We start from the raw sequence: 27,951 nt of genomic DNA, 5'->3' as shown, positions 1-27,951 counted from the left end.
AATCCCTTAACTCTTGCACATTGATCACATTTCTAGATCTTTCGTCAGCTTACGACGATGTAGTAATTGATGTTTTGAAAGAAAAATTAATAAAAATAAAAAGACCCATAAAATTAGTTCAATTTATTATCAACTTGCTAACAGACAGATCCACTGTTATCCACTCTTCCTCAAAAATATTGAAGCGCAAACTATGAAAAGGGCTACCCCAGGGGTCTGCAATCAGTCCTTAATGTTTTTATAAGTGACTCAGGTATTGTAATCCATTCATCTAAAGCGAATTTATTTTGAGGACGATTTTCTTATATATTTATAATTTATAATAGAATTAAATTTGGCCTTGCATAATATTAAAGTTTGGTTGTTTACAAATGGAATGAATTTAGCTACCTCTAAAACCAAGGTAGATGCTTTTATTCGCAAAAGAAAACTACCCCACACTGTCTACATTTTATTTCAAAAACTCCGTGTAAAGCTCGGGCAACGCCGGGACATCAGCTAGTTTTCAATATAATTAATACATTAAGACGGGCTTTTTAAAAATATTGTTATAAGACGTCCTGAACAATAACATTACATGGGAGATTTTTTGAGTTTCCATTTGTTTCATTCCTTACCAGCTAAAAACTGTATTATTTTTAATAATTGCACGTTGCATGCGCGAAACCACAACAAATACAGATAACTAATTAATGTTAATCGATATGTAGGTACACGGAAAGTCATCTCGGTATTGGTCAACTCTTCAGTGTTATAAAAGCCTACGGCAATTTAATGTGCCTTAAAGACCAAGTATCTTTTAGAATCGCTATCTCTACTTCGCAATAACCTCTTCTAATGTTTTGGGTACAGGGACTAGTTGCAACATTATCAGTGATGTAACATGGACATTTTGTAATCAGTAGCCGCAAAATCTGTTGAGGTGCACATTACCATAGAAAAAGTTTCCAAAGCATAGATCAATTTTCTCCGGATTCACTCATTGACAGTTGAATGAGATTTGGTTCGAAACAGTGCCAAACTGTGCGGGCAGTATTGTTTTCGGTGTTTTATTTAATATTTATGAAATGGGACATATGGAATTATAAAATAGAAGGCTTCTTTTTCAAGACCATCTTCAAGATGGCGAAAGGACTAAAGCTTGTCCAAAACGAGAGAAAATTGAACCATCCTGACGGAAATTATGCGTTTCATCCATTTGCTGTGGAGCGAATAAGCAGCAGATCTTCTCTCGCGCCCAGAGCCCGAAGTGGCCACCGCATTGTGTGCGATGATTCTACTCTGTTTTGCTTCGGAGGCTACAATCCATCCAGTGTACACGATGTCCCCGTAGACCCCTCTACCTGGACGGAAGAGAACCCTCTGTTTAAAGAGTTGTGGAGTTACTCTATCTCCAAAGGAAGGTGGACGCTATTGCCAGTCAAGGAATCTATTCCCGAGGAGTTAGCTTCAAACGCCGTCTGTCTGGAAGGAAAAACCTTGATGGTACACACTCTATTTTAAGCTTTTGTAGAACGTGGAAAGGTGTATAAATAAATGCGACAGCCACCAATTTGATTTAGTAAATTGGTACAAACATATTATGTTTGAATGCAGATACTTGCCTCATAAATTCAAACACTATTTTGAATTTGGTTTGAGGGTAAAACTACATTTATGTGGAAAAAAGGTGGCCAAAGATTGTGAATGACATTTTATTGATCTTATCTAAGGCAGGAAAAGATTTTATGCGATTTATTAAAATTATAAGGTCATTTTTATACAAGCATTGAAATGTTGTTTGTCCACCAGACACAATTTGTAAGATCATCATGAGGTTTTGTTTAAATAACTGAAACAGTGGTAAGACAGTGTCTGCAATATCCAAAAACAACAAATGTTCGGTATCTTGGTTGCATTACATGATTATCTACAATGATTGTGTCATTAATTTATTTTCCAAGATAATGAAATAAACCTCAGATCGCAGTTTAGATAGGTAAGTCACCAAAATCTATGATTATTAAAAAGATGTGGATTGTTATTTTGTAGATATATGGCGGAACAGGCTCCCCCTTTGGACTGCGCTGTAGCAACATGCTGAGTGTGTACCACACCAGCGGGGACCTGGGCGGCCTGAGGCGCGTCAATACCGTGGGAGAAGCCCCCAGCCCCCAATACGGACAGGCCATTGTATACCACGACGGTTACTTGTACACAGTTGGGGGCACCAACGGATACAACTACTCGTGTGATATTCACAGGTGAGAGAGAAGCACTGTGCAAATTAAAATTATTACAACTGTTTAAATATTTGTAGATTACAGTTGATAATTTTGTTTGCACTCTTTTCCAACTAGCAAATAATGTCTGGGCATGTTTTTAATTTCTCATAAGACCGTTCACTAATTTACTTAAATCTTGTGAATAATTAGTTGGGGGAATTTTTTCTAAAAAAATAAATTATGCCATCTGCATTTAATGAACAGTGATTATTGACATGGATTTTTTAATGTTAATTAACAATATAAATAACAGCATTTACCCACCGAGGCTAGCAAGAAACTTAAATGAATAAAACAATACTTTTGTTAAAGCTACCATGTAAATAATGCCATAATTCATAAAGTTATATTTTTATCTTTGACTAACCTACTGGAGGTAATATCCAAAGGCAAAATAAACTTAGAAGGTCGACACCGCAAATATAACATTAAAAAAAAAATGAAATGTAATACATATGGCTAATGTGTAATGAATATTATAAAAATGCCAATGTACATAATTAATTTGCCGGTACCCACCTATTCTGAAGCCGATAGTACAATAGTATTTAATTTAAGATTATTTATTTACACATATAGCTAATTAATGTTTTTTTTTTTTTTTAAAGATCTTTTCCTATTAAAGGTTTTAATTTTAATTTGTATTAACTCCAAACTCAGTTCATTGTTTATCAGTAGACTTAAAAAGTAAACAATGAAAGCTAAAGTACCCATACATTCATTTTATTGCACCCGCAAATGCACTGACTAAAATGATAACTTTTGTGTTTAAACTCTTTATTTTTCTCTCTTGTAACATAATACTAAATGTCACTTTATTTGAATACGTTTGTCATGATTTAATGAATTGTTTGCGATTTCTTTCGATATGATATCCACAGAATTCGACATTTTAAATTATTCCATAAACAATTTTTCGAACTAATAATCAAATTCAAGATGGCTATCATTTATAACACAAAAAACTGACGACTGACATTGTTTCACATCTCCCTCTAATACCTTAATAATCTTAGGTCTTAGACATCTCTATCTCTCCGTGGTCATGTCCGAAAATCCCTTTAAAATAAATTTTATATGATACTAAGCATACGTCAGACATGATAGTGTTTACCTCCTTTGTCTGGATAGCAAAGAGAAAGAAAGCAGATAGCTTGGGGACAAAACTTGATGTGACCCACGCTAGGTACATGCAGTAGCTTCTCATTTGGACGCTAGATGGCACTGGAACTCGCTATTACCGCACGAATATTAAACATAAATTAATAATCGGGTAGTTTGTTAAATCCTTTTTTTATATTAATACTATTGCACCATATTTTGGGAAGTCATTGACCAAAAGACCTTCGTAGACAAGCCGCCACTGATTGTCAGGTTATTCGTAACCTGCAAATGTTTTTCATACTCAAACACATAAAAAATGTAGGCATATTTGAAGTAACATTTACAAATTACAGAATTTTAAAATGTTCCTAACAAATTGTTGTTATTACGGGTTCACTTGTACTTCTGCCTTTTCAAGCTTGTTAATATGATAATAACTGAACTTTCAGATTGCACCTTAAAACGAAAACCTGGGAAGCCATATACACCTGCACCGGCAATACATCGGACGAGCCCCCCGGGCGCTATCGCCACGAGATGGCCTTTGATGGACTGAACATCTACATCCTCGCCGGTGGGACTGCCGAAACCTCCTTTGACTTCATCAATATACCCATCTTCAACATAGAAACAAATACCTGGCATTTTAAGAAATCGTTACCTGATCCTCGCTTTGACGTCATAAACGGATATCCCAATCCTCGGATGTGCCACAGCGCGGTGCAGGTCAACAACCCTAATAACATCCACGTCTTCATCATCGGCGGAACCGGAGGCCAAACCATATTCAAAGATATTTGGCGCTTGGAAATCCCGTCGCTTCAATGGACGCTTATGATGAAATCCGTCCTCCCCAAAGAGATACATTTTCATTCTTCCACGATCACCCCGGCGGGCTGTGTGTTCACGTTCGGCGGAGTCCAGCTAAAAGGCAACACTTACATCCGTACCAACACAATGTATAAAACCTGGATTCGCATTCCCAAACTCAGTGAGATATGCTGGGAGGCCATTTTGCACTACAATCCAGAAATAGGTAATGTCAACAAAACAAACTTGTTATTGTCGGGGATTCCGCTAAAATTTGTTGAACGCCTCGAATAATTGTATTTTCTTTTAACACAGACGACTAACAATTAAAAACAGAACATAACGATGGCCTATTTCTACATGGAGAGAATTAATTTTCGATTATATTTACTGTAAAAAACAATATCGCCCAAAATGACGAAGTTATGAGCTGTCAAAGTGAAATTGGGTAAAACATATACAATTGTGTCTCGTGACGTCACATCAGTCATTGTAATGCACCGTGACAGAAGGCATTTTGGGTAAAACATATACAATTGTGTCTCGTGACGTCACATCAGTCATTGTAATGCACCGTGACAGAAGGCATTTTGGGTAAAACATATACAATTGTGTCTCGTGACGTCACATCAATCATTGTAATGCACCGTGACATCAGGCATTTTGACAGCTGATATCTTGAGTACTGTTCCATATTTTCCAAAAAATCGAATAGTTCTGTCCTCAGCACTCTCTAATTAATATGAAAGTCCCCAAAATAATTTCCCATCACCAACAGACAATTTTAAAAAATGCCATTTTGAGTTAGTGATGCAATTTCGTTATGAATTATTGCGCTTTGCTCCCTTTTCAATAAACATCTCAAATACAGTCTAGTTTGGCAGCGAAAGCATATTAAAAAGTGTACAAACAAAATTTTATGGAAATTAGTTAGAATAATGTCAATTTTGTATTTTTATTAAAATTGATTTACTGGAGCGATTGGTGTCATATATACATTTACCGTAGTATTTAATTTATACCATTCCTCAAAATATTAATATTGAAACATATAAACTGCTTATTGCGGTTTAAAGCCAATGAGTCCAGCTAGATTTCACCGTCTAACCTATATTTTTAGGTTCTATAAATTTGGCACATTATAGCAAGCGACCGCTCAAAAATTTTTTACAAACTTGGCATAGTACATAATATGCCAAAAATCACTTGAGTTGGAGAATAACAAACGCACCATTTATGAAATTTCGATAAATATGTAATGCATCAGTTTATTTCTCCATTTGAGCCATTTGCATCTTTGATAAAAATTAGTTTAACCATTTTTAGAAGTCAGCTATAGAAATTGGCCATCGATAATGAAGTCACGAATTTGTAGTTATAAGTCATTGTGATCTCACTCCTGCGTAGCAAATTCTTAACGGCAATGAGTTTTTGCAATTTTTTTTCTTCTATTGTTTGTGAACATCGTACAACAGAAGGTTTGTGAATTTTGGGGCGCATTCGGTTTGCTCCAAGGATTAAACAAAATATTTAAACCATCATTATTTTAATTTAGTAGATTAAATCACTGTAATTCATAATAATATTAGTACAATAGCTCATAACTTCATTGTAAAATATTAATATATTTTTATGCCCAACCTGCATAATTTTTTTGGATTCGAAGCACAGTACAAGCTGGTAGCTAGACATGACAGCATTATACCTAATGTATTATAATTAACTCTATGTTTCAATAATATAAATAACTCTACAATTATGATGTAAATAGTATAAATTGTTACTTTTGATTTATTGAAAAGCAACGTGATAAACAAAAAAAATTGTGTAGATAAACTTTATATCGGTTATTGTGCAAAATTTATAATTCATAGAGCACTATGATAATATGTAGTATTTAAATAAATATTATCAACTCTTTAGAGGTAGACGTTTCCGTTTATTTTTCAAAATAACGAAAATCGTTTCAGTTTCTCAAAAAAAAGGTAAATTGAAATTGTTTAAAAATTATTTTTAAATTGTCCCGATGTTCCGTTATTAAATTAATTGTTAAACTGCAACTTTTCTCAGTTAACGGTTGCGGCGAAAAAGTTTCGTCACAAGGGGTTAAGGTGTTTAGCGTACACCGCTGCGACCGGGCATTATTTTGTGTCATCGTAACATTCAGCAGCGGTTTAAGATGGGTGTATCATTTTAGTAAAGTGTTGCTGGTAGCTGTTTGAAATTTTTCACCTGGAATTCTCAAACGATTTATGCTCTATTGAAATCATATCATGCTGGTGTTTTGTGGGCTCAGTTACACGTTTTTTTACTCCAAAATTCGCCAAACTTTCAACTGTTTCGGAACTAAAACGTTTATGAAAAAACATAGTAAACTATTAAGCCTGCCGTGCTAAAACAGTTTGTGTAATTAATATTTTATTTGTAGTAACACTGTAATTATTTGATTTTACCTTTGCTTATTCCTTTTGATGGTTGCTATGTACCCTAATATTTATTGTACAAACATTTTCAATAAGCATAACTCATGTTAAAAAGTGACTAAGGACGGGTTGTTTCGGAGAATTTGAACAATTCATCAAATTTCAACGTTCATTTCCGGGTTCTGTGAAAGTCCTGTTCAAGTTCTGTTATTATATCATTACATATAGGCTAGTTGCTTGACAAAACTGAAATTAAAACAGAACTTGAAAAAATCTTTCACAGAACTGGAAAATGAGCGTTGAAATTTGATGAATTGTTCAAATTCTCCGAAACAACCCGTCCTTAGTCAGTACCGGTACTGACGCTGAGTATGGAACTCGATCCGTCCAACTACTAGCCAAGCATCCTACCCGTGAGCTATTGACCAGCTCACGGTGGGTCCATAACTTACCTCAGCAGTGTAGAGCAGCAATTGCCTTGTTAGCGGAAGGTTCCATGGATCGAAACGTGGTCGTGGAAAGCATGTTTTTTTTCTCATGCCTGATTTTCTTTTTCAATATTTTTTTTTTATCATTCATTCGAGATAAATTAACTTTTATTTTTTACCAGTCGGTTGATTATTATTGTGAAATATGTAATTGGAGATTGCATTTCTGTGTGTACATAAGAAGATGAAATGCTGTTTATTTATTCTAAATATTATACTTTGTGAAAATGGGGAAGCATGATTGAAGCAACGTAAATTAACTATTTATTAGAAGAAGGAAGATAGTTTTAAGCCCAATTCCAATGCGGTACGTATTTTGCCCGGAATCTTGCATAGAAATTCTGAGGTTGCGAGTAATTATTGCAAAACCTTATACTATTTTTTTCTGAATATTTTCTTTAATATTGTACAGAAATGATAAAATTTTACTTACGTCTACTATGCTTAGCCTGCATAATTACCAAAACAATATTTATTTTTTAAAAATCCAAACTAAGTACCTAAAAACCTATTTAACAATATAGGTTCGTAGTTTGGGTTTAATTTTTCTTTTATGTAGCCAATTTTAAAATATTAATTTCGATTTTAATTAAATAGTCTTTAAATTACACTATTTTCCATATCCGGTAACTGAAATAGTTCTTTCTTATTGTAATGGAAGTTGAATCGAAATGTCATTTTAAAAAAATACACAAATTAAGTGTTGTAGTAGGTAAGTACTTATAATTTTACCACAACAAAATAATATGTAGAAGGAATTATTAAATAAGGTCCAGAAACAAAGTGAGATTTTCTCATTATTTAACAGATTGACGGTGGTTCTGGGTAGCAATATTGAAAATATTTAGCATATTTTTGGTACCTGTACATTGCATTTATGTACAAAATTAATTCAATAGTAAAAATATAACTAGAAAACTGATTGTTTCTGACTCTCTATTTTCACTCCACTTATTGATACAAAGCATTTACTCAACTGGTTATTTCCTTTATTTTTGCAAATATTGTAATATCTATGCACCCACGGTGATTTTCTCCGGAAAACGGCGTTATCGAATTGATCCAATAATTATTATTATCAAGTTGTGGTCGCATTGTGATGAAACTGCTTTAGAATAGCAACACCTGTAGTAGGCTACAATCATAGAATAAAGAAAACACAAGATATGCCATTTGGGCGTGTTTCTGTGCATTCTTTGCTTAAATTTCATATGTAGAACTGTTTTTCATCATCATTTTGAAATGCAAATGGGATGTCGATATTCAACTTCGGGCAAGTAGTGGTGAATATTGCACAAGAATCACAACCGTCTAGAGCCGGTGAGACTATGAAGCCATTGAATGCCATTGGCGCGAACTTGCTGGAAGGCAAATTTACTCTACGCAGATCAACAAAAGGTAAAAAGAATGCTTCTTGTTATCTTTTTACTGAGAGATAATGCACTTTCTTTTTGAAAAATGTTTGGTTGCCACATCAATTATGGATACCCACCAGTGAGAGTGAATCCGGATTCGTTCCATTATATTTTGCGAACTCGGAGTCAAACGCCTTCGGAGTTAGATTCAATGGATTCGTTCCGGCCGGAACGACACACTTCCGCAGGCAAGCGCAAGAGACACAGAATGCGTGCTAAATGGGCTAGAACCAAACTATGTGCATATATTAATTCTAAATGGAAGGCATTTCTAGTGTTTTCTTTATTCTGTGGCTAAAATAACAACATTATAAACAATTTGTGAATTTGATTCACTTTGATTTGAGTAAATCTACATACTGACCTCAGAGATTTTATTGTTTGTTGCATTTCTTTTCAGAGTTACTCTCGAATAAGCAAGGCATAATAACAATGTAGGTACTTCAAATTTATTGCTATAATTTTTTTAATTTTTCATTTAAATTAGATTTGAAACCGAAGAGAAATGTGTGTCTGTCTCTGGTCTGGCTGTATCGGGATTAAATCCAAATTAGACGGTATAAGTTAGCCAATGTTTTATGATCTTCCTTATATAAATAGGTTATAAAATCATAACTTAGTAGGTAATACTTCGGTTCAACTTATTTTCCCGTTTTAAAAAACAAGATGGTTTTTTTATGTACATATCTGATTTTTCCTCAGACCTTTGATAGAAAAAATTGTATGCATAATATAAATCTTTATTTTAATCACTTTATTCAAAATGAAAAATGAAATAAATATTTATTTTTTGTATTTTTCCACTAGTATTAATAGTACCTAATTTCATCACTTCAATACAAAACTATTACTAAGTTGCAAATAAGATAATACGAAAATTTTATTAATTAATTTTTGCAGAAATATCTTAACATGAATAACTAATAATTTTCATTGCGTTTGTCAACATTTGCACATACCCCAAAAAATTTCTAAAGAATTCAAATGGCTCTAAAATTAGGCCAAAAGCTGTTAGGATAATTCTACATTCAAGTTTTTTTGTTTTGTTTTACATGTTGTCATGGATTTTCTGCCACCTTCCTGATATAAATTACATGTGTACAATACATATGTATAACGATTTTTTACAAATTTTAATATTGAGTTGCATTTGTAACAAAAGAGCCTACCCTTTAAACATTTGTATTATTTCTAATTGTATGTAACTTTGTAGGAAGTATTCTTCAATACATGTTTTTAATGGCAAGAAAACATTACAGGTTCTTATGGACTTTGGTTGGAATAAAATGAACTATTTATAGAGATATGCTGTAACAATCGGTAAAAAAAAAACTAAAACTCTGTTTAAGTATGTTGTCATCACCAACTCCTGTCTATTTCTACATGTAATTTTTTATTTGCGATATTGTTTGTTGCCGCACACACATTTCTTTAAACATTTTGCAGTCAATTTAAGGAATGATTTTTCCTTTTTCGTTTCACTTAGGGCCCCAAAATGACAAATGTATTATGTTCTCAACTATTCTTGCATCAATTTGATGGTAAAACTCTTATTTACCTACCCTATATGTATTTTAATTGTTAGAGAGATGTATATTACACAGATTCTGCTTCACCAACTGAACTATTGAGGTAACTTATCATATCCTCACCATATCATCCTCAACGTGTATTTTTCCATAAATTCATCAAGGAACTTATTCGCTCATTTATTCAGTTGGTTACGCATAAGATGATTATATAGCCATTTGCAAATATTCAATACACAATTCATGCCCGAACATGAAAGCTGCCCACAACCTACGGAGCCATCCACCCCACCATAAATATACCACTCACCCCATTGATCTAGGAACTAATGACCAGTCGGTGGCGTGACATTGCATTTGGGTCCCACCCAGGCGGAGTGTGTTCAATTCCTCAGCTGGCTAAGTCCTCCTTCACAACACAAGCAACATTTTTCCGCTTACTGTGGGAGATTTTCAAATATTGTCAGGTTATTTGTAACTGGAGAATGTTTGTCTTTCTTTAAAAAAAAATTAAAATAATAATCTTAAATTTCTATGATTTTTTGTTTTCAAGTAAATAATAAATTTATTTCTTCTTAGGAACTAAATATTTATCGTTTTGTATAGTAGCTCAAATACCATAAATATGCCTAAAGCTTTGTGAATACTGTCTTTTTAGTTTTTATAACTTTAATTTATTAATTGGTTTTACCCTTGTACATATTTAGATGTATTTTTTGTTTTAAATTTCAACAAATGTAAAATTTGTTCAACCAACATCGCTCTTTCAAGCACTCCCCATGAAATGTTTTACCACTTTCACTGTTTAAAGTATTCGCTGTACTTATATCAATGAATGTCACTGATGTTTGCTATGTAATATGCATGCCAATATGTAAATAATTGCTTTGTATGTGATATTCTTAATTAAATAAAAATATATACACTCAAAGAATCATTTCATTTTAACCCTGAAAAGTTCAACCTGATCACAAATATATTTATTTTCAGGAGAAAATTATGATTTTTTATTTAAATATGCTTCCTTTTAAAGCATGCGGCTAAAAGATCAAATAAAATTGCATATAACTACAATATTAGCCAAAGCATTGCCATGTACACACATACAATAAGTTTATGCATCTTCATAATATTAGTAAGCAGCAGAATTTAATTCCAAGACATAGACTGTTATGCTACATCTCTCCTCGGTGATCCAGAGACTGACATTATGTTAGGGTCAGCTTGCAGGACTCCAGGGGCAAGCAAAATGAAGCGGAGGAAAGCCAGTCGTTCTGGGTTTGAAAATGCCAATAAAACTTAAAGGAAAGACATACCAGACTATTGTTAGACCCGCGATAATGTATGGCTCCGAATGCTGGACTATGTACAACTCCTACTCTAGGCAACTCGAATCAGCAGAAATGCGAATGCTTAGATGGACGGCAGGAGTATCATTAAAAGATAAAATTAAAAGCTCACGCATTCGTGGTAGCCTGGGTGTCACTGACATAAACAGTAAGCTAGAGGAACGACAGTTAAGATGGTATGGGCACATAAGACGGAGACCACCAGACCACACTGTGAAGCAGGCAATGTCTATAGAGCTTCAAAGACAGTCATCCAGAGGTAGACCAAAGAACTCCTGATGACCCAATGCTCCAAAATCCTACAAAGAAACGGCCTAGATGAAAGCGACACTCAGAACCGAAGAAGCTATAACCTGAGAACGAGAAGAGCCGACCCCAACAGCCTACCTAGGCAATGAGTTGGGATAGTGCTAGGAAGAAGAAGACTGTTATGCTACACAAAGACAAAGACCATTATGCTACAAAGGCCATAATTTTTGTCCCAACTGTTCAGAAGCATGTGGGACTATGGCATTTCCAATTGTAGTACTTTGAGTAGGGCATGGGAAGAGGAAGATTGGAAAGTATGTACCTGTCTTTTCAGATCTGTCAATGAGGAAAACTCGTAAGTTTGTTTTTTATCACTGTTCTCAACAATTCCACACTCATTCAACTAAAGCAAAAAATTACTCATCATGTTTATAATTTGTTTATTGCCTCAATGCAATTTTATGATATCTGTCTATTCGTAGAAACGGTGACCGGATAAATCATCAAAATGATAATTCATCACATCTTTAAAAAGTTATATAAAGTCATGGAAAGTGATAAAACAAAAACTTTATTAACTGGCTTAAGTAGGTTAGGTTAGGTAGGTTTAATTTTTTTTTTAATCGTTTTTAATGACTATATCACTTTTTAAAAGTGGGTTGAATAGTCACTGTGTTGAGTTATCATGGAACCCGTAGAAATAGGCATTAAAATTCCATTATCTGCCATAAATGGCGTTATGCTATAATAAATTATTCTGACAGTATTATTACCTTAATGACTGTACAGTTTAGGATTGTTGTAAACGGAAGTAGCGCACTCTGTTATTTTCAAAAATAAGCATTGAAGTTTCCAAACAGCATCCCCGATGGGAGAATGTCTTTATCTCTACCAAGAAAGAACTTTTTATTTCTACCATTTTATAATTTTCCCTAAAAAAATATATTAAAAAAAAATTATACAAAAATATTTCTAAAAATAAAAATTTACCACTTCTAAACTTCACATAACAAAATGAAAAAGGTAATTTTTTATAAAAATTTCCTGACCCATTTTCCGAGCAACATTATTCCAATTTTACGGAAGATTTTTTAAATAAAGTTTTCCACTATCAAAAACTTCCCAATAAGAAAAATTTCCAACTTCCAGAAATTGGTATTGGGTAGGGGTTAGGGGGGAGAAACTCGAATTGTATGTCAAAATAAACAATTTCGGCGGCGTTCTTTAATTTCTTGAGTTCTGATTGACAGTATATTTCTTAGGTGAGTTTGATATTATGTAGTAAAAGACAATTTTCTTTCTTCAAGTTAATTTCAAATAAACGAAGTTATACTACAAACATGTATTATGTAGGCATTCACAAATGGTTTTTAATTGGATTGAAAAATAAAACAGGTAACTGTGTCACTAGTAAATTGTTGCACGCATTATAAAAATTGCTGTTGTACATACAAGGGGGCAAAACTCTACTATCAGGGAACTTTACTAATTGGGTTAATCCCATCAATTAGCCGCCTACGGGGCCTATTATCTGATAGTTAGTTATTATTTGATATTTATCGCTTTATAAAACCAAACCTATATCAATGAATACCATACAAAAATATTTTCTAATATAACCAACCCCGGTTTTTTTCTTCGTCAAAAATGTAGAAATGTTGTCGATTGATATGTATCAATTATATCTATGGATGAAATCAAATTTGAATATGAACCGTAAACGTACGTTATCATTGATTTACAAAACAATTTGTGTTGTTAATATTTTATATCTAAGCAGTAATTTCAAGCGCTATACTTTTTAATTTGACGTTTCATCTCATTAGGCCTTTGGAAAATTTCCACGATTATACATTCTCAAGGTATGTTGACAGTAAATAGATTTTCACTTGTTACCCGCCGAATTCCATGTCATACTCGCCACTTGCCTGTTGTGGATGATTTAAGATCAATAATATATAATGTTTTTGTTTTCGTGGTAATAATAAATTAATTCTAGCATAAACAGAACTTTATATTATTTTTACTATTCTCAATATTGTAAATACCTACACTGACACTGTACTTTTCTAGGTTTATTTTGCGTGTGCTCTTCGTTGAATAATAAAATTAAAAGAAATTAAATAAATTAGATAACCGCGGGTTCAAACCAAAACATAACTTGTCCCTCGTCAAATCATGTTTAATGTTAAGGATTATTTTTACTGTGCATTGCAAAAAAACGCCTTGGATGAGAACAAAATGCACAATTCATCTCCCTGTGGTCAAACTATAGAAAATTTACCAAAGTTTTCAGTTACATGATTAGTTATAAGCGAGTGTTGCAGTGAAAGCTTCAACTGATATAAAACTTGGTAATTATTTCCCTAACCAGCGTACTTTTAGGCACAGATTATGGAAATTACACTTTGTTTCAACAATTACAACAAGAAACAACTATTTACATGCACAAAATAGGTTATTAGGTTTCTTAGTTTGGGTTTATTAAGTAATTTATGCGTATTTAGATTGGAACGAAACTTTAACCAATTCAAAATTCAAAAAAATCCAAAATGGCTGCAAACGGATCGCTTTATAAGGTAAACTTTTAATTTTTATTGAATAAAAATGGAATTATAATGCATCTTTTCCATCTATCCTGGCGTACATCTTTGTTACTTGTATTAATTAAGTTGAAAGGAAGTGTGATTTCCATAATCTGTGCCTATTAAAAGTGCGGCGATTAGGGAAATATTTACCCAAATCTTTTTCACCTTGAAAGAAATACATATGTACTATATTATATCAATGCTTGCGGTGGTACCGGTCTTTGACAGAGCGATTGCTAAACTAGTTAAGTACTTTTGTTCATCGAGCTTGTTGGACCACCACCGTACCTTGATCCTTCAAAGTACGTTGATTTTACTTACTCTGAGGACGACAATTGATGAAGAACAATGTGCGAGATCCAGTAGTTTTGTTGTTGCTTCTATTGTTAAAGCACTGCTCACTATGTTATATTATGTATGTACTAAGGCGTATTTGTCTTATGCTTTTGCAGATGTCCCAGAAACAAGCGACACGCACGCCCAGTCGAGCCCTGACGCTTTACGAACTGGAGATGACTTTCAGCGGGGTGAAGCAGAAGCCGGCGGGGGGGATGGGGCCCCCACGCCCTGCCTCCAGTGCCGCTAAGACCCTAGCGCAGCTATTTTCTGATTCAATGCCGCCACCCAGACGAAGTATGAAATTATAATATTATTATATCTTAGTTTTATCAATTTACCAATGTTACTGAAGATAGCAAAATTGTCTCATTCGTTTCAGATAACATCACGTCAGTCAAAAAGCCAATAAACTCAGTGCAGAAAACAATTCTCTCAACTTCCAAGAAGCAAGTGCAGTTCAGGAAGACAGACCACACCTTAGTGCGACGGGCCCTCAACTTTATTGCTACTAATCCGGTAAATTATTATACTTTTAAATTAAACATAAAACAATCATAATTTTATTCACCAAACATAATTTTACGAAGAACCTACAATATTTATCGAAAGATTTTGATTTTGAAAAAAATGTTAACATGTCTGGCTAATCTAGGGATAATGACTGCTTGAGATTGAATGAGTGCCAATAATTTGCAAACTATATTTACTTATGCCCTGATTATGGACCTGTCTGAAAAGAAGGAGAAAACACAACATGGCCACCCCAAAAATTAAATCACGATTGTAATTGATTTCCACCAAATACCCTTAGAATAGTATACCTGTCATTGGCGGAATCCCTAATAAGATATGGAATATCAACAAAAAAAAATCTTCTTTCAGTCCAAAATGTACAATATTCTTTGGTAAAATTATTATTAAACAAAACTAAATACGAACAAAGAAATGACATACCAAAGTCATTACTATACAATTCTGTAAATTTATTATCTGTTCGTGCTTTATTGTGGCTTAAAATTGCGAGTCAGCATACATCTCAATCTGAACATAATAAAATAGTGACACATGTTCATAATACAAGACTAATTGCAAACGATGGACTTGTAGTTCCCAGATACCTGAATAAATACGGTCAAAGAACTCTAGAATACCTCGTTCCAATAATTTACAACATGTTACCAAACTCATTAAAAAGCTGTGAATTGACTCACAGAAGGAAATGTGTATTAAAAAAATGGTTATGTGAAAGAATTTTTTTGTACTAATGTAATTATGTGTATATTTTATGTACTTGTTAAAATTGTATATGTATTTAAAAAGTAATTGTTAAAAGAACCCGTTGACAAACTGATATCAATCAGTTTAACGGGACTTAATAGTAAAAAAATGTATTTTTGAAAGTTAATAAATAATAATATGTAATATATCATCATTTACATCTGAGATAGCTATAACGAATAGTAATTGTATGTAATATTGAAGTAATCTGTTAGAAGACAATAATTGCTAATGGGAACTATGTAATGTGTTTACATTTTAATTTCTCTCTTTGTTTAGATTGAAGATGTACAAGTCGCTCATCCAAACTCCAAAAAGATCAGCAGACAAACTCTCGTTCCCAGACTCCATCAAAATGAGAAATCACAGTTGAACGGTAGGCATTACGTTTATATCCTTTTTTAATTAATTGATGTCAAGTACCTATTATTATTTATAGCAAAATACACCCGTCTTAGAACAGAGATTATCTAGTGAGGCAAGTAACGTAACATGAGCAATGAAAAATAATATATTAAAACTCAAATCTTACCCTTGTATAATTTGCAACTTTTTTTACTGTTACAGGTCAAACAAAAATAAAAACCTTTACAAACAACGCAAAAAATATAAACAAATCCAATATTAGAAAAACTGTAATGCCTGTTCCTGAAGACAATTCTCACAATAATACAACAGCACACCCAAACACTCGCACCTACGAACTGAGAAGTCGAACAACCAATTCCGAATCAAATGACACCACTAAAGCCAACAATGAGACCCAAATGTTTACGCAATACAGAAATATCAATGAATCTTTTGACATTTCCATACAAGAGGGATCACCTCTAGTAATCCCAGTAGAACAAAGTATCCTCGAACCAGTACAAAAAACAGAAACAAATACGGTTGACTCTCAGTTGTCTGATTTACTAAGTGACATGATGTGCAGAACAGAACTCAAATCCAACCAAACAGATGTCACGCAAAAAATAAGAGACATTCAAGACAAAATTCATGAAAACTTACAAAACTCTGAAAAGCAAATGGAATTTTTAACACATATTTTTGACGAAGTGTCGAAGAATAGACAAATTTTATCAACTTGCATCGAAAGCAATAAACAAATTATGAATATGACTAATGACTTACTAAAGATGTTGAAAAATGAATGTGGAACCGTTGAGAAATCCGGTAGAAAAAACAAACTTACTGGTATTCCTCATTCAAGAAGCGCAGTTAAAAGGCCATTGTTAGAAAAATTACAAAGAGAAAGTTTATTGAGTTATGTGAAACCAAGCACTCCCGTTATAAATGATGAAGTGGATGATTTATCATCATTTGAAAACCTAAATCTATGCAGCAGAACAAAAAATAGCTATGAAACAAACACGGAGTGTGTTGACGACAAAAAAGAGAATGTCGCCCCTTCGGAGAATAAGGTAAACTCTCCTCGGAGTAAAAGTTCTCCTTTTCCCAGAAGATCAGTATCGAGGCCTCTATATGAAAAGTTTCGCCGAGAAAGTATGAGAGCTTCTATCATACCGAGTGCTTCCTTAGAGGCAATACGAATGGACAATTTATCATATGATCAAGATTGGTTGAAGCCAAAAGGTTCACCTTTTAACAGAAAATCCATCTCACGACCTTTATATGAGAAATATCGCCGTGAGAGTTTGATTAGTCAAGGTAAGCCAAACACCTCTTCAGAAAAGAAGGATATTCACGAAATAGCTGCTAATCTCAAAAAAGAGAATCTAACACCATCACCGAAGAAAGCCAACTCTCCTCGGGGGAAGAATTCGCCTCGTTCACAACAGCGAAAAGTTGACGATCTGAGGAGAACGGTGCTTAAATTCTCAGTGGAGAGTAAAAATAATATCCCGAAATCTCCCGCTTTACCGAAGACGAGTTCCAAGTCACCAGCATCACCAAGAACAACATCAAAATCCCAACAGATCTTTAAATCGCTCAAGGAGAGTGTTCAATTTCTGAAGACACCAGTCGGTAAAGGGAAAAAGAGCGTTTCGACCAACCTGGCTTTTGAAACACCTAATACCAAGAGTAGGAACATAACCTCTAATAATATTAAGAGACAACTTGAAAGTCTGTATGATTCTTAGAGGAATCCACCATGAAATATGGATTGATGTTGCTGGAACAGCTGGTCAAATATGTATGTAATTGTTTCTATTTTTTTAACATGCCTCTGATGTACTTTTAACAATTATTTTGTCTTGTTTCTTCCTTAATGTGTGAACCTAGGATTAAAGATTTTTTCTGCTTTCTTTTTCTTAAGTAATTTTTTTTCTTTCATTATGTTTAATATGCTTAGGTATTTTGATTTTGAGAATTCAACACATAAACATGATGAATATGTTTGCTTTTTATATAAACAGATAATCATATTTTCATTTATTTTTCTGGCTAATTCTAGACAACAATTCTTGAAACAACACGAATGACCGTAGACAAAATGTTATCAGTGATTGAACCCTTTTCAGAAATGCCTTCATAGGTGGCATACATGGAAAATACATATTACATGAGTCACTAATTATAAGTGATTGATATGGAATCCTGTAGAATACCCAACATTGTTAGGCATGAGCAATGAAATTCCAGAAAACTGTTTATCCTAGATAGCTAAAATTGTTATTTTTTCTCAATAAACTAAATATATGACTACCTGACAAACATTTTATGAAGTCCTATTTTTTATTGGATTTTTATTATTTTTATTTTATGAACTAAAAGATGGAGTGATGAGATTATAAATTAAGCAACGTAGTAATGAAAAGTTATCTTTATTCAAGTTTTAAGTACTAAATCACATATCTAATGGTGCCCACAGACGAGAGACTTTGGTTGCGGAGACAGTTACGTTGCAACAGTTGCGGGCATCCATTACCGTAAATGGCGGTACACACATAGAGACTTTTTAGTTGCTCCTGCCGGCAACCGTAACTTTCTCCGCATCTGAACGATTATATCTAGAATCTTCGGAGACTGTTCCGAATTCAAATTTTACATCTGCCATATTTCCTTCAAGTACCACCCTGGTATTTGAGCGTTTTGGAGTAAACATTATTAAGAAGCCATTTTAATATTTTTTGTTATGTACATTTATTTTAAGACTTGTTGCTTTTTTCCCATATCATATAATGTAAAAAACATATGTCATCCTGTTTGAAATAAATACCAACGATATATTGTTGGTATTTATTTATTCTCTCACACAAAACGATGCTAATCACAGTCGAAAAACATGATCATTTCTGAAAACAGCTGATAAAATTGCATATCTAGGAATAATCATTGATAAAAACCTAAAATGGAAAGATCACATCTGCCAATAAAGAAAATTAATTTATGCATTCTTATGAATCAGAAATTTCTTATCAGTGAAAAATATATACTAATATATTATGCATTAGTACGGTTTGTTCTACAATATGCCATTATCAGTTGGGGAGCAGCTTACAAAACTAACCTGACACCCATAGAAATTGATCAAAAACTCATAATAAAAATAATACTAAAAAAAAATCCAGACTTCCGCGCTGAACGCGTATTCGACGAATTCAAAGTTCTAAAACTTGCTACATTTAAAAACTTATTTATGAAAAATTCAAATTGTAAAAGAAAAAGATAAATACTCATTCATAAGTGAAAATCGAACCAGACTTAAATATATATTTGCATGTCCTAAACTACACACTTCTTTTGCTCAGCACCATTAAACCCACCAAGGGAAACATTTTTTTAATAAATTACCAGAAGAAATCAAAAGCATTAATGATAAAAAACAAATATTGAACTCTATAAAAATATTTTATGGAAATCATTAACAAAAAAACTGCTTCTTCTTTATTTATTTGAAATGTACTGCGAAACAGCAGGGCTGCGAGCGGCGGCGGCGAGTAACGAGCAGTGACATCTATTGTCTGTAACAGAAGCTTTCATTCACAAGTCCATACGGTTCGCTGGGTCAATTTAAAGAATGTCCCCGCCCTTGACATCTTCTGTCCCTATGCGCGCGCCATAGAATAAATGAAATGGCACTATGTCTTTCGTCTAAGTAAAAATTAGGTACCGAAGAAAGCTTAGGGACGCTTAGTTCATGGCCATGAGGGAGACAGCACGATGAATATTAAATGTTTTAAAGAGATGGTGACATAAACATTTTTTTAATGAAATATAAGTATAAGTATACTGTAACGTATGTTAACTCTACATACTCAATAATAACAATGCTTGTATTATAATATTTATTTGAAAGAAGACTATCACGGTTCTGGACTGAGAGGCTCATTCCCGCTCATACGATCTCTTATATACGTCTCGTACTCGCTGTCTCGCTCTCATGCTGTCCCCCTTACACACATACACCACACCCCCACACTTAAATCATAATTACATCTTTTTATTTTTACAAATTTATATAAGCCAAATATATTTAATTATTTCCATTATGTATTTAATTTCCAATTTATATGTAATTATGTATGTTCTTGACTCTTCATTCGGTGTAGCATGGGCGTTGTCCTCGAGGGCGTAACCTCCCCTCCCATGGTGTAGGTGACCTGCAAAAATCAGAGGAATTAGGAAACTTGGTCATGTCCACGTCCGAGAGTGGACCCAGGTCCAGCAAATCATCAGACCTGTCACTCTCCCCCCACCTAACCTTCCTCTCTGAAATTTGATCATGGTGGCGTTTCCACACTTGTCCTGTAGACATAATTTTTACTAAATAAACCCTATTCCCCAATCTTTTATAAATTTCTCCTAAAATCCATTTGTTTTTATCACTTCTCAAATCCCTGGTTAAAACTTTAGATCCAACATCAAAGTACTTTTTAATTTTTTTTCCTCTATAATACTTTTTTTGTTTTTGCTGACTCAATAACATCTTATCTTAATAATGTCTTCATGCAACATTCTCTGTAACTCTATCTCTACTTTCTCACGTAAACTAAAAGGTAATGGCCTCGGATTTACAAACTTTGGCCTAAAGTCCGAATTAACTTCAATGTTTGCCTCATAATTTTTAAGCCTACCCGATTTTTCTGAAAAAACATGAGCATATTTCTTCTTTAAACTTTCACGAAAAACAAGATGATTATCACAATTAATCTCACTGAATTTTACAGAATTTATTCCACTTAATCCGATACCGAAAACTTGTAAAAAATCTCTACCAACTATTGTAGAATTACCATTTTTAATTATTACGAACTGTATTTTCGCACTTTTACCTAAAAATGACACCTCTAAATTCACTTTACCTAAAACATTTAACTGCGTTCCGTCATACCCTGACAAATGGACATTATACTTTTCTAAATCGTAAGAAACAAAATATCTTAAATACACTTCATATGGTATCGCGTTTATCGCAGCTCCCGTATCTACCAACGCCGGCAATATTATGTTACCAATTAACAAATCTATATATGTGGGTTCCGGCCCCACATTATTATTAACCACGAACACCGAATTCAACCGTTTATTTTTAGTACCTACATAATTTTTATTGTATTTACACAAATTACTAGGATGACCCGATTTGTTACAATGATTACACAAAATTTTTTTCCAGCAATCTCTTTGCAAATGATTTTTTTTTCCACACAAAAAACAAGTTTTTAACGTACCATTAACCGGTGATTTACTCCGCATTGAATTTTTATTCCTGGAAGGACTATCTTTCCTGGATTTATGGAAATACTCGCTTTCCTTATGAACAACATTTAAATTCGGATTTACTTTTTTAAAAGCCACAACATGTTCCCACGTCGCCGCTAGATTAATGCAATCCGTAAAAGAAGTATTGATTGCCTCTACGAATAGCTTGTGTTTCAATTTTTCATTAAAAATCCCAATAACGAATATGTCCTTTAAACATGGTTCCAATCTCAGCTCAAAATTACAAGATAAACTTAACCCTCTCAATCTAGCCGCGTAATCTTTAACGGATTCGCTAGGAAACTGTTTACATTTATAAAATAATTCACGAGACTCAAAAATATTTTTAACTGGTTTGCAATGTGAATCAAATAATTTACATAAATCTTCAAAAGAACAAACAGAAACCTTTTTTGGAAAACATAAATCACATAATAGAGAGAAAGTTTCTTCCGTGAGGCAACTCAGCAAAAATGCTCTTTTGCGTTCTGGTGACAACAACTTATCATCATTTAAAATGAGGGCCTGATCCAATCGTTCCCTGAACAATGACCAGTCTCCCGTTCTGTAACAGAACGTCCCCAAATTCTTACAAATCGCCTCCATTGGGAGAAGAACTGAAACAAGTTGAATAAAATATACGTATCTCAGCCCTTCCAGAGGTTATGCTCCGAGCCCCTGCCCTGAGCCTGTGAATCACCAACGTCTCAGCACCCTTTTCTGGCTCCGTCTCCCTTCAGCTGCGGACACGATCACCTTCCAAGGTCTTCCTTCCCGCTGTAGCGACAGAACCCCGGTCCCGGATTCCGGCCAATTCACCCTTGATGCCGATCTTGATCCTGGATCTTCTGCGTACCCCGTGTAACGGTGTACTCTCGACAAAATGTTGCAATGTCGGCTCCCACACACGTATAAAATTGCGTTTTTACCGCGCAATTTGCCCGGCCCGATCTGCGTGCTCGCCTCGGCTGCGTGTGAATTCTCCAATTTGATAGCCTTTTATTATTCTTCTTCTTCCTTCAAAATTTAGCGATCCAACGCCCAAAAGCGCCAGACTATACTGTGATCACCAAAAATTCGAATAATCTTCTTGAATCATCTGATTCTCCGTAAACTTTTAATAATTTACGAACTACCGTGCTGCGCCACTGTAACGTATGTTAACTCTACATACTCAATAATAACAATGCTTGTATTATAATATTTATTTGAAAGAAGACTATCACGGTTCTGGACTGAGAGGCTCATTCCCGCTCATACGATCTCTTATATACGTCTCGTACTCGCTGTCTCGCTCTCATGCTGTCCCCCTTACACACATACACCACAGAATATATATAAATATTTAACAATATTACATTTTAGATCAGTGGTTCTTAACCTTTTTGGCTGGCGACCCAAGGTACGAATATATTTGAAGTACGCGACCCTAATCTAATTTTTTATTTTTTTTCCATTGACAGGTTATGTAATTTTATACTATAAAATTTATACGATGTATTGGTAAAATTAGAAATAAACAAATTTATTTAAATGTTCTGTATTAAAATCAGACCAGCATTAAAACAGTTAAAAAATTTACAGCAAAATAATCAGTGACTACCCTGGTGTTGTATTTTTGAACAAAGATCATGTATACGTGGAGTTATGTTTATAGAAAGTGCACACCGCATGTCATGCTGAGGATCCAACCTATTCCTGTACTTATTCTTCATAACAGCAAGGCATGAAAATCCTGCTTCACATAAATAAGTAGTTGGGAAAGGTAGCAGGGCTTTTTCAGCTTCATTGCTCAGAACAGGCTTCCCAGATAATTGTGCCCAAAATTTTGTGAGACTCGTTCTGGCAAATCTCTCTTTTAAAAGTGCATCACCTTGCATTTCGAGCAATTCTTCTTGTAATCCAGCTGAATCGTTTTCAACGCCCATTACATCTACTTCAAATGGATTTCTTACCCAACTGTATTTCACGATATGGACATTTTGTGGAATATATCTTTCCATTTCATTTTCAAGTCTTCTCAAATGTTCTAAAAAAATAGGCATGGTCTCCACGAAAATACGGTTGCCATTAAGATTAAGATCTTCCAAAAACAAGTTTAATGTTGGAAACGCTGCCAATTGACATTGAGCAATTTTATTTTGCCAAAGTTTTGTTTTGTTTTTAAAAACAGTAATTTTTTCATAAATGTCTACTACAGTGCGATTTTGACCTTGCATTTCTGTGTTCAACTGATTCAAGTGGTGGAAAATATCACCCAAATATGCCAATTTAGCCATCCATTTGTTGTCACTGAAGCGATCAGCACATTCGTGTCTTTTATCTGTCAAAAATATTTCTATTTCTGTTTTAAGAGAAAGAACTCTAGCTAGAATCTTTCCGCGGGATAGCCAGCGAATATCCGAATGGTATAATAAATTCTGGTGTTCTGAACCCATTTCTTCGCACATCAGTCGAAATATCCGAGAGTTCATAGCGCGTGCCTTTATGAAATTTATAATTTGTATTACGTCCTGTAACACCTGATGTAGATCTGGCTGCATATCACGTGTAGCCAAGTTTTCTCGATGTAAAAAGCAGTGTATTAAAACAACCTCTGGATTTCGTTCCTTGACTTTGGCACAAAACCCGATGCGACTCCCTATCATTGCCGGTGCTCCATCTGTACAGACTGCGAGACAATTGTCCCACAGTAATTGGTGTTCCACAAAGAACTTGTCTATTAAAAGAAATATATCAGCCCCAGTTGTAGTTTCAGAGAGCTTTTCACAAAGCAGGAACTCTTCATTGAAATTTTGTGGAGTTCTGTATCTTACGTACACCAACAGCTGTGGGAAATCTTCAATATCAACTGATTCGTCGATTTGAATTGAAAATTTGATGGCTTTTTTGAGATCCGTTATTAATTGTTCTAAAATATCTGATGACATTAAATCTATTCTCTTTTTCACAGTATCGTTTGAAATTGGCACCATTTCCAGCTTCTTCGCAATTTCATCTCCACAGACAGTTCTTGCCATGGCTATTGCAGCTGGTTTAATCAACTGCTCAGCAATACTATGGGGTTTTTTACATTGAGCTACTTTTAAAGCTACTTCGAAAGAAGCGTAGGTAGTTTTTTCTAACGAAACTGTTGCTGAACTTGATGGTGCATCAAGTCTCATGCGCTTTGTTTGTGTTTCTTTTTCTTTCCAAAAAGCAAGCGGTTTATTTGCGTACGTTGGATGGACTTTTTCGAGATGTCTCTTCAATTTGTTTATTTTTAGCGATTCATTTGAAAGAAGTTGCGTACAAACCACGCATTGTGGACGTGGCACACCAGAGCGATCTTTTATTTCAATAAATCCTAAGGCTAAAAATTCTTGCTTGTATGTTAACATCCGTTTCGCCATGACTGTCCACAATTCGAAAGACTTACTGAAACAAAACGACAAATTATAGAAATATACTATTCTATTCGTTCATCGGCGAATTGTAGGCTAACAATGTCATTTATTGGAAAAAAATATTTTACCTTCTTTCGATAACAGCAATCGCGAGTTGCACTTTTAATCTTCCACAATTGATTATCACAATTTTGTAGCACTTTGTAGTTGTCAACAAAGAGTGTATTGTAGTCAAGTATAAACGTTATTCACGTAAAACAGTATGAGAACGAGCGTGCAATCGTAAACAAACTCGCTAGCAAACTGACCGAGATGAGACGAGACCGACCGACCAGCGCGGTGCGGCGGGCGGCGCGGGTGGTGACCGAGCCGAACCGAGCGATGCCGACTGCGTGAGCCGAGCGGTGGCGATGGCGCGCACTCCTCGCTTTGCGCCCCGCGCCCTTCCGCCCATTAAAACAGAACTAACATGTCGCGATTGTGAACAATAGATGTCCTTGTTCTGAGAGTAGTAATAATTGTGACTATACTAGTTTAGTGACATCGATCGGGATATCAATACGCGATTTCCGCGACCCAACCCAAAACCTCTCGCGACCCAAATTTGGGTCGCGACCCGAGGTTAAGAATCGCTGTTTTAGATCATCAGTGGTTATGTATACCTTATCAGAAAATAGGAGTTATATGTCAGTTTTTCATTTTACCCGCTTGTCGTGTGTGGAACAATGGTTGTTTTTCAATTGGACAGTTCGGGAAAGGTTTGGAATAATTATTTATGTTGTTATCAATGTAGAATGAAGGTGAAGAATGAAACAAAACAAAAAAACGTAAAAGATCATTGTCAAATAGAATCGCAAGTCCAAATTTAAATGGAAAGTCCAAATTTTTCGGAAACCCTCCACGCAAGAGCTGTTCGAAACAAGTTAAAGAATGATAACAAGGGCAGATAAAGGCAATACTGTAATAATTATGCCCAGAGCAGAATATAACTGCAAAATTGAAGACTTTCTAAATAATGATGCTTTTGAAATATTGCCTTCAGACCCCACTAATAAATTCCAACAAAATGTGAAAAATGCTTTGAAAGACTGTAAAAACCCAATATTCGTGGATTCATCATATGACCAAGTTAAATTACAGACTAAAAATCCTAAAATACCCAGACTATATGGATTCCTAAAAATTCATAAACACAATAGCCCCATTAGACCCGTTGTTTCCTGCTGTAATTCCCCTACTTTTAAATTAGCCTCATTTGTAACCAATGTATTCAATAATGCCAATGTGTTTTTCCCGAAATACACAATTAAGAACTCTATGCAATTAGTGAACGATTTGAAGGATCTAGTACTCCCAGCTAATTCTAAACTTATTTCTTTTGATGTTGTCAATTTGTTCCCTAATATGTATACCTACAATAGAATGTAAATCTTTAATGGCTAACTTACTAAATAGTTCCAATTTACCTAATGACTTCTCTAACGATCTTACTCGCCTTTTTAACCTATGTTACCAAAATTATTTTAAATTTAATGATGTTGTTTTCCAGCAACAATCTGGTCTACCAATGGGCGCACCTACTAGCCCCGTACTAGCTGATATATTTATGGACAATATAGAAAATAAAATATTTGCATGTAAATCCCCATTATTAAAAAATATTCTCTTTTGGAAACGTTATGTGGATGACATTTTTTGTATTTGGACGGGCATAGAGCGCCAGTTAAACACATTCCTGACACTCCTTAATTCCTTCCACTCACAAATCCAGTTCACATTAGAGATGGGCATAAATTCCAGCTTAAACTTTCTAGATCTTTCTTTGTCTATCGTTAAAAATAGAATTAACTTCAACATTTATAGAAAACCTACATTCACTGACACCGTAATCCATAATACCTCCAATCACCCTATCTCACATAAACATTCCTCCTTTCACAGCATGATTCACCGGCTAGTCACCATCCCATTATCTAATAATAATTTTTCTAACGAACTCCTTACAATAAAACAAATAGCTAATAACAATGGTTATCACTCTGATCTAATTGATAAAATCCTCTCAAAAAAACTTCGCCGAATCGCAACAAATAAATTTCTATATAATGCTCTACCAACTATTAATAATAATAATTTAACTACCCAATGGCGCAGAATTTTGTTCATAAGTAAATTCTCTTCCCTTTGCACATCTAAACTTCCATCAGAAATTAGGCCGGCCTTCTATACTAATAATAACTTAGCCAAATTTTTAAATAATTGTAAAGATAAAGAAGATAAGTTTAGCCACTCTTGGATCTACAAACTTAATTGCAACGATTGCCCGGCAATATATATTGGTAAAACCGCGCGTAATGTAAATATTCAAGTAAAAGAACATGTCAGGTGTTTAACAAATATTGGTTTTTCAGAATTTGCCGAACACCTAATAAATACTAATCATACATTTAATAGAACAACAGGAGTTCAAATACTACATAAAAATAAAATAGGAATACGTCTCAATAATTTAGAATCATTAGAAATATCAAAAGCAAATAAAAATAAAAATAATTGCCCAATTTTAAACAAACAGATAGAACTAACTAAAAGCCCTATTTTAAAGATGTTCCCTTTCTCCCTGGGTAATTCCCACCCCTCCCCGACCCCACTACTTACCCCGCTGCTCACCCTCACATTTATATACTTTCTCTTTCTTTATTATTTACTTAATAATCTTCCTCTGTATTATATTTTAGCTTATATTTGTACTGTCCTGATGAAGGTTGAGTTCAACCGAAACCGGTCGACGTATATAAATTTAATAAAGTGGTTTAAAACAAAGATATTCTTTCATTTGTGGAATTGATAAACTTTGCGTCGCTTTGCACCACGGAACCACCATACTCTTAGCTTCGCACCCAGTATCTTTGGATACTGCGGACGGGCATTTTAAACTCTTATTTTATTTACCTTAATGTTGTGCATAACTACATTAAAAATCCTCTTTAAAATAATTTGCCGTAAGTACATGAATTGTGTAGTTATTTCCAATTTACTGCATTAATATAATATGTATT

The 27,951-nt window shown here is 34.2% G+C and overlaps 2 protein-coding genes across 3 annotated transcripts; both read left to right on the top strand.

Annotated features, from left to right (window-relative positions):
• The first annotated feature begins 986 nt into the window (after positions 1-986).
• Positions 987-10,945, top strand: slim (scruin like at the midline). The gene is made up of 3 exons (XM_089634184.1): positions 987-1,485; positions 2,032-2,243; positions 3,818-10,945. Exons 1-3 carry the CDS (start codon positions 994-996, stop codon positions 4,470-4,472), a joined length of 1,359 nt encoding a protein of 452 aa, XP_089490310.1. The 5' UTR covers positions 987-993; the 3' UTR covers positions 4,473-10,945.
• A 2,421-nt stretch (positions 10,946-13,366) lies between these two features.
• Positions 13,367-18,371, top strand: LOC149421945 (uncharacterized). 2 transcript variants are annotated; one of them, XR_016302518.1, is made up of 6 exons: positions 13,367-13,493; positions 14,672-14,852; positions 14,938-15,074; positions 16,116-16,212; positions 16,404-17,994; positions 18,256-18,371. XR_016302518.1 is itself a non-coding variant. In XM_089634623.1 (5 exons), exons 2-5 carry the CDS (start codon positions 14,672-14,674, stop codon positions 17,939-17,941), a joined length of 1,953 nt encoding a protein of 650 aa, XP_089490749.1. In that variant the 5' UTR covers positions 13,367-13,493; the 3' UTR covers positions 17,942-18,076. The 2 variants fall into 2 exon arrangements, 1 of the variants encoding a protein (XP_089490749.1); XM_089634623.1 differs by lacking the exon at positions 18,256-18,371 and having other exon boundaries at positions 16,404-18,076.
• Positions 18,372-27,951: the final 9,580 nt, after the last annotated feature.

This window comes from Hesperophylax consimilis, chromosome 8 (assembly GCF_061612785.1).
Source record: "Hesperophylax consimilis isolate HC1 chromosome 8, BYU_Hcon_1.0, whole genome shotgun sequence".
In the NCBI taxonomy this organism is placed as follows: domain Eukaryota; kingdom Metazoa; phylum Arthropoda; class Insecta; order Trichoptera; family Limnephilidae; genus Hesperophylax; species Hesperophylax consimilis.
The sequence above is the reverse complement of the archived record's forward strand: the minus strand, read 5'-3'. Positions and strand labels throughout refer to the sequence as shown.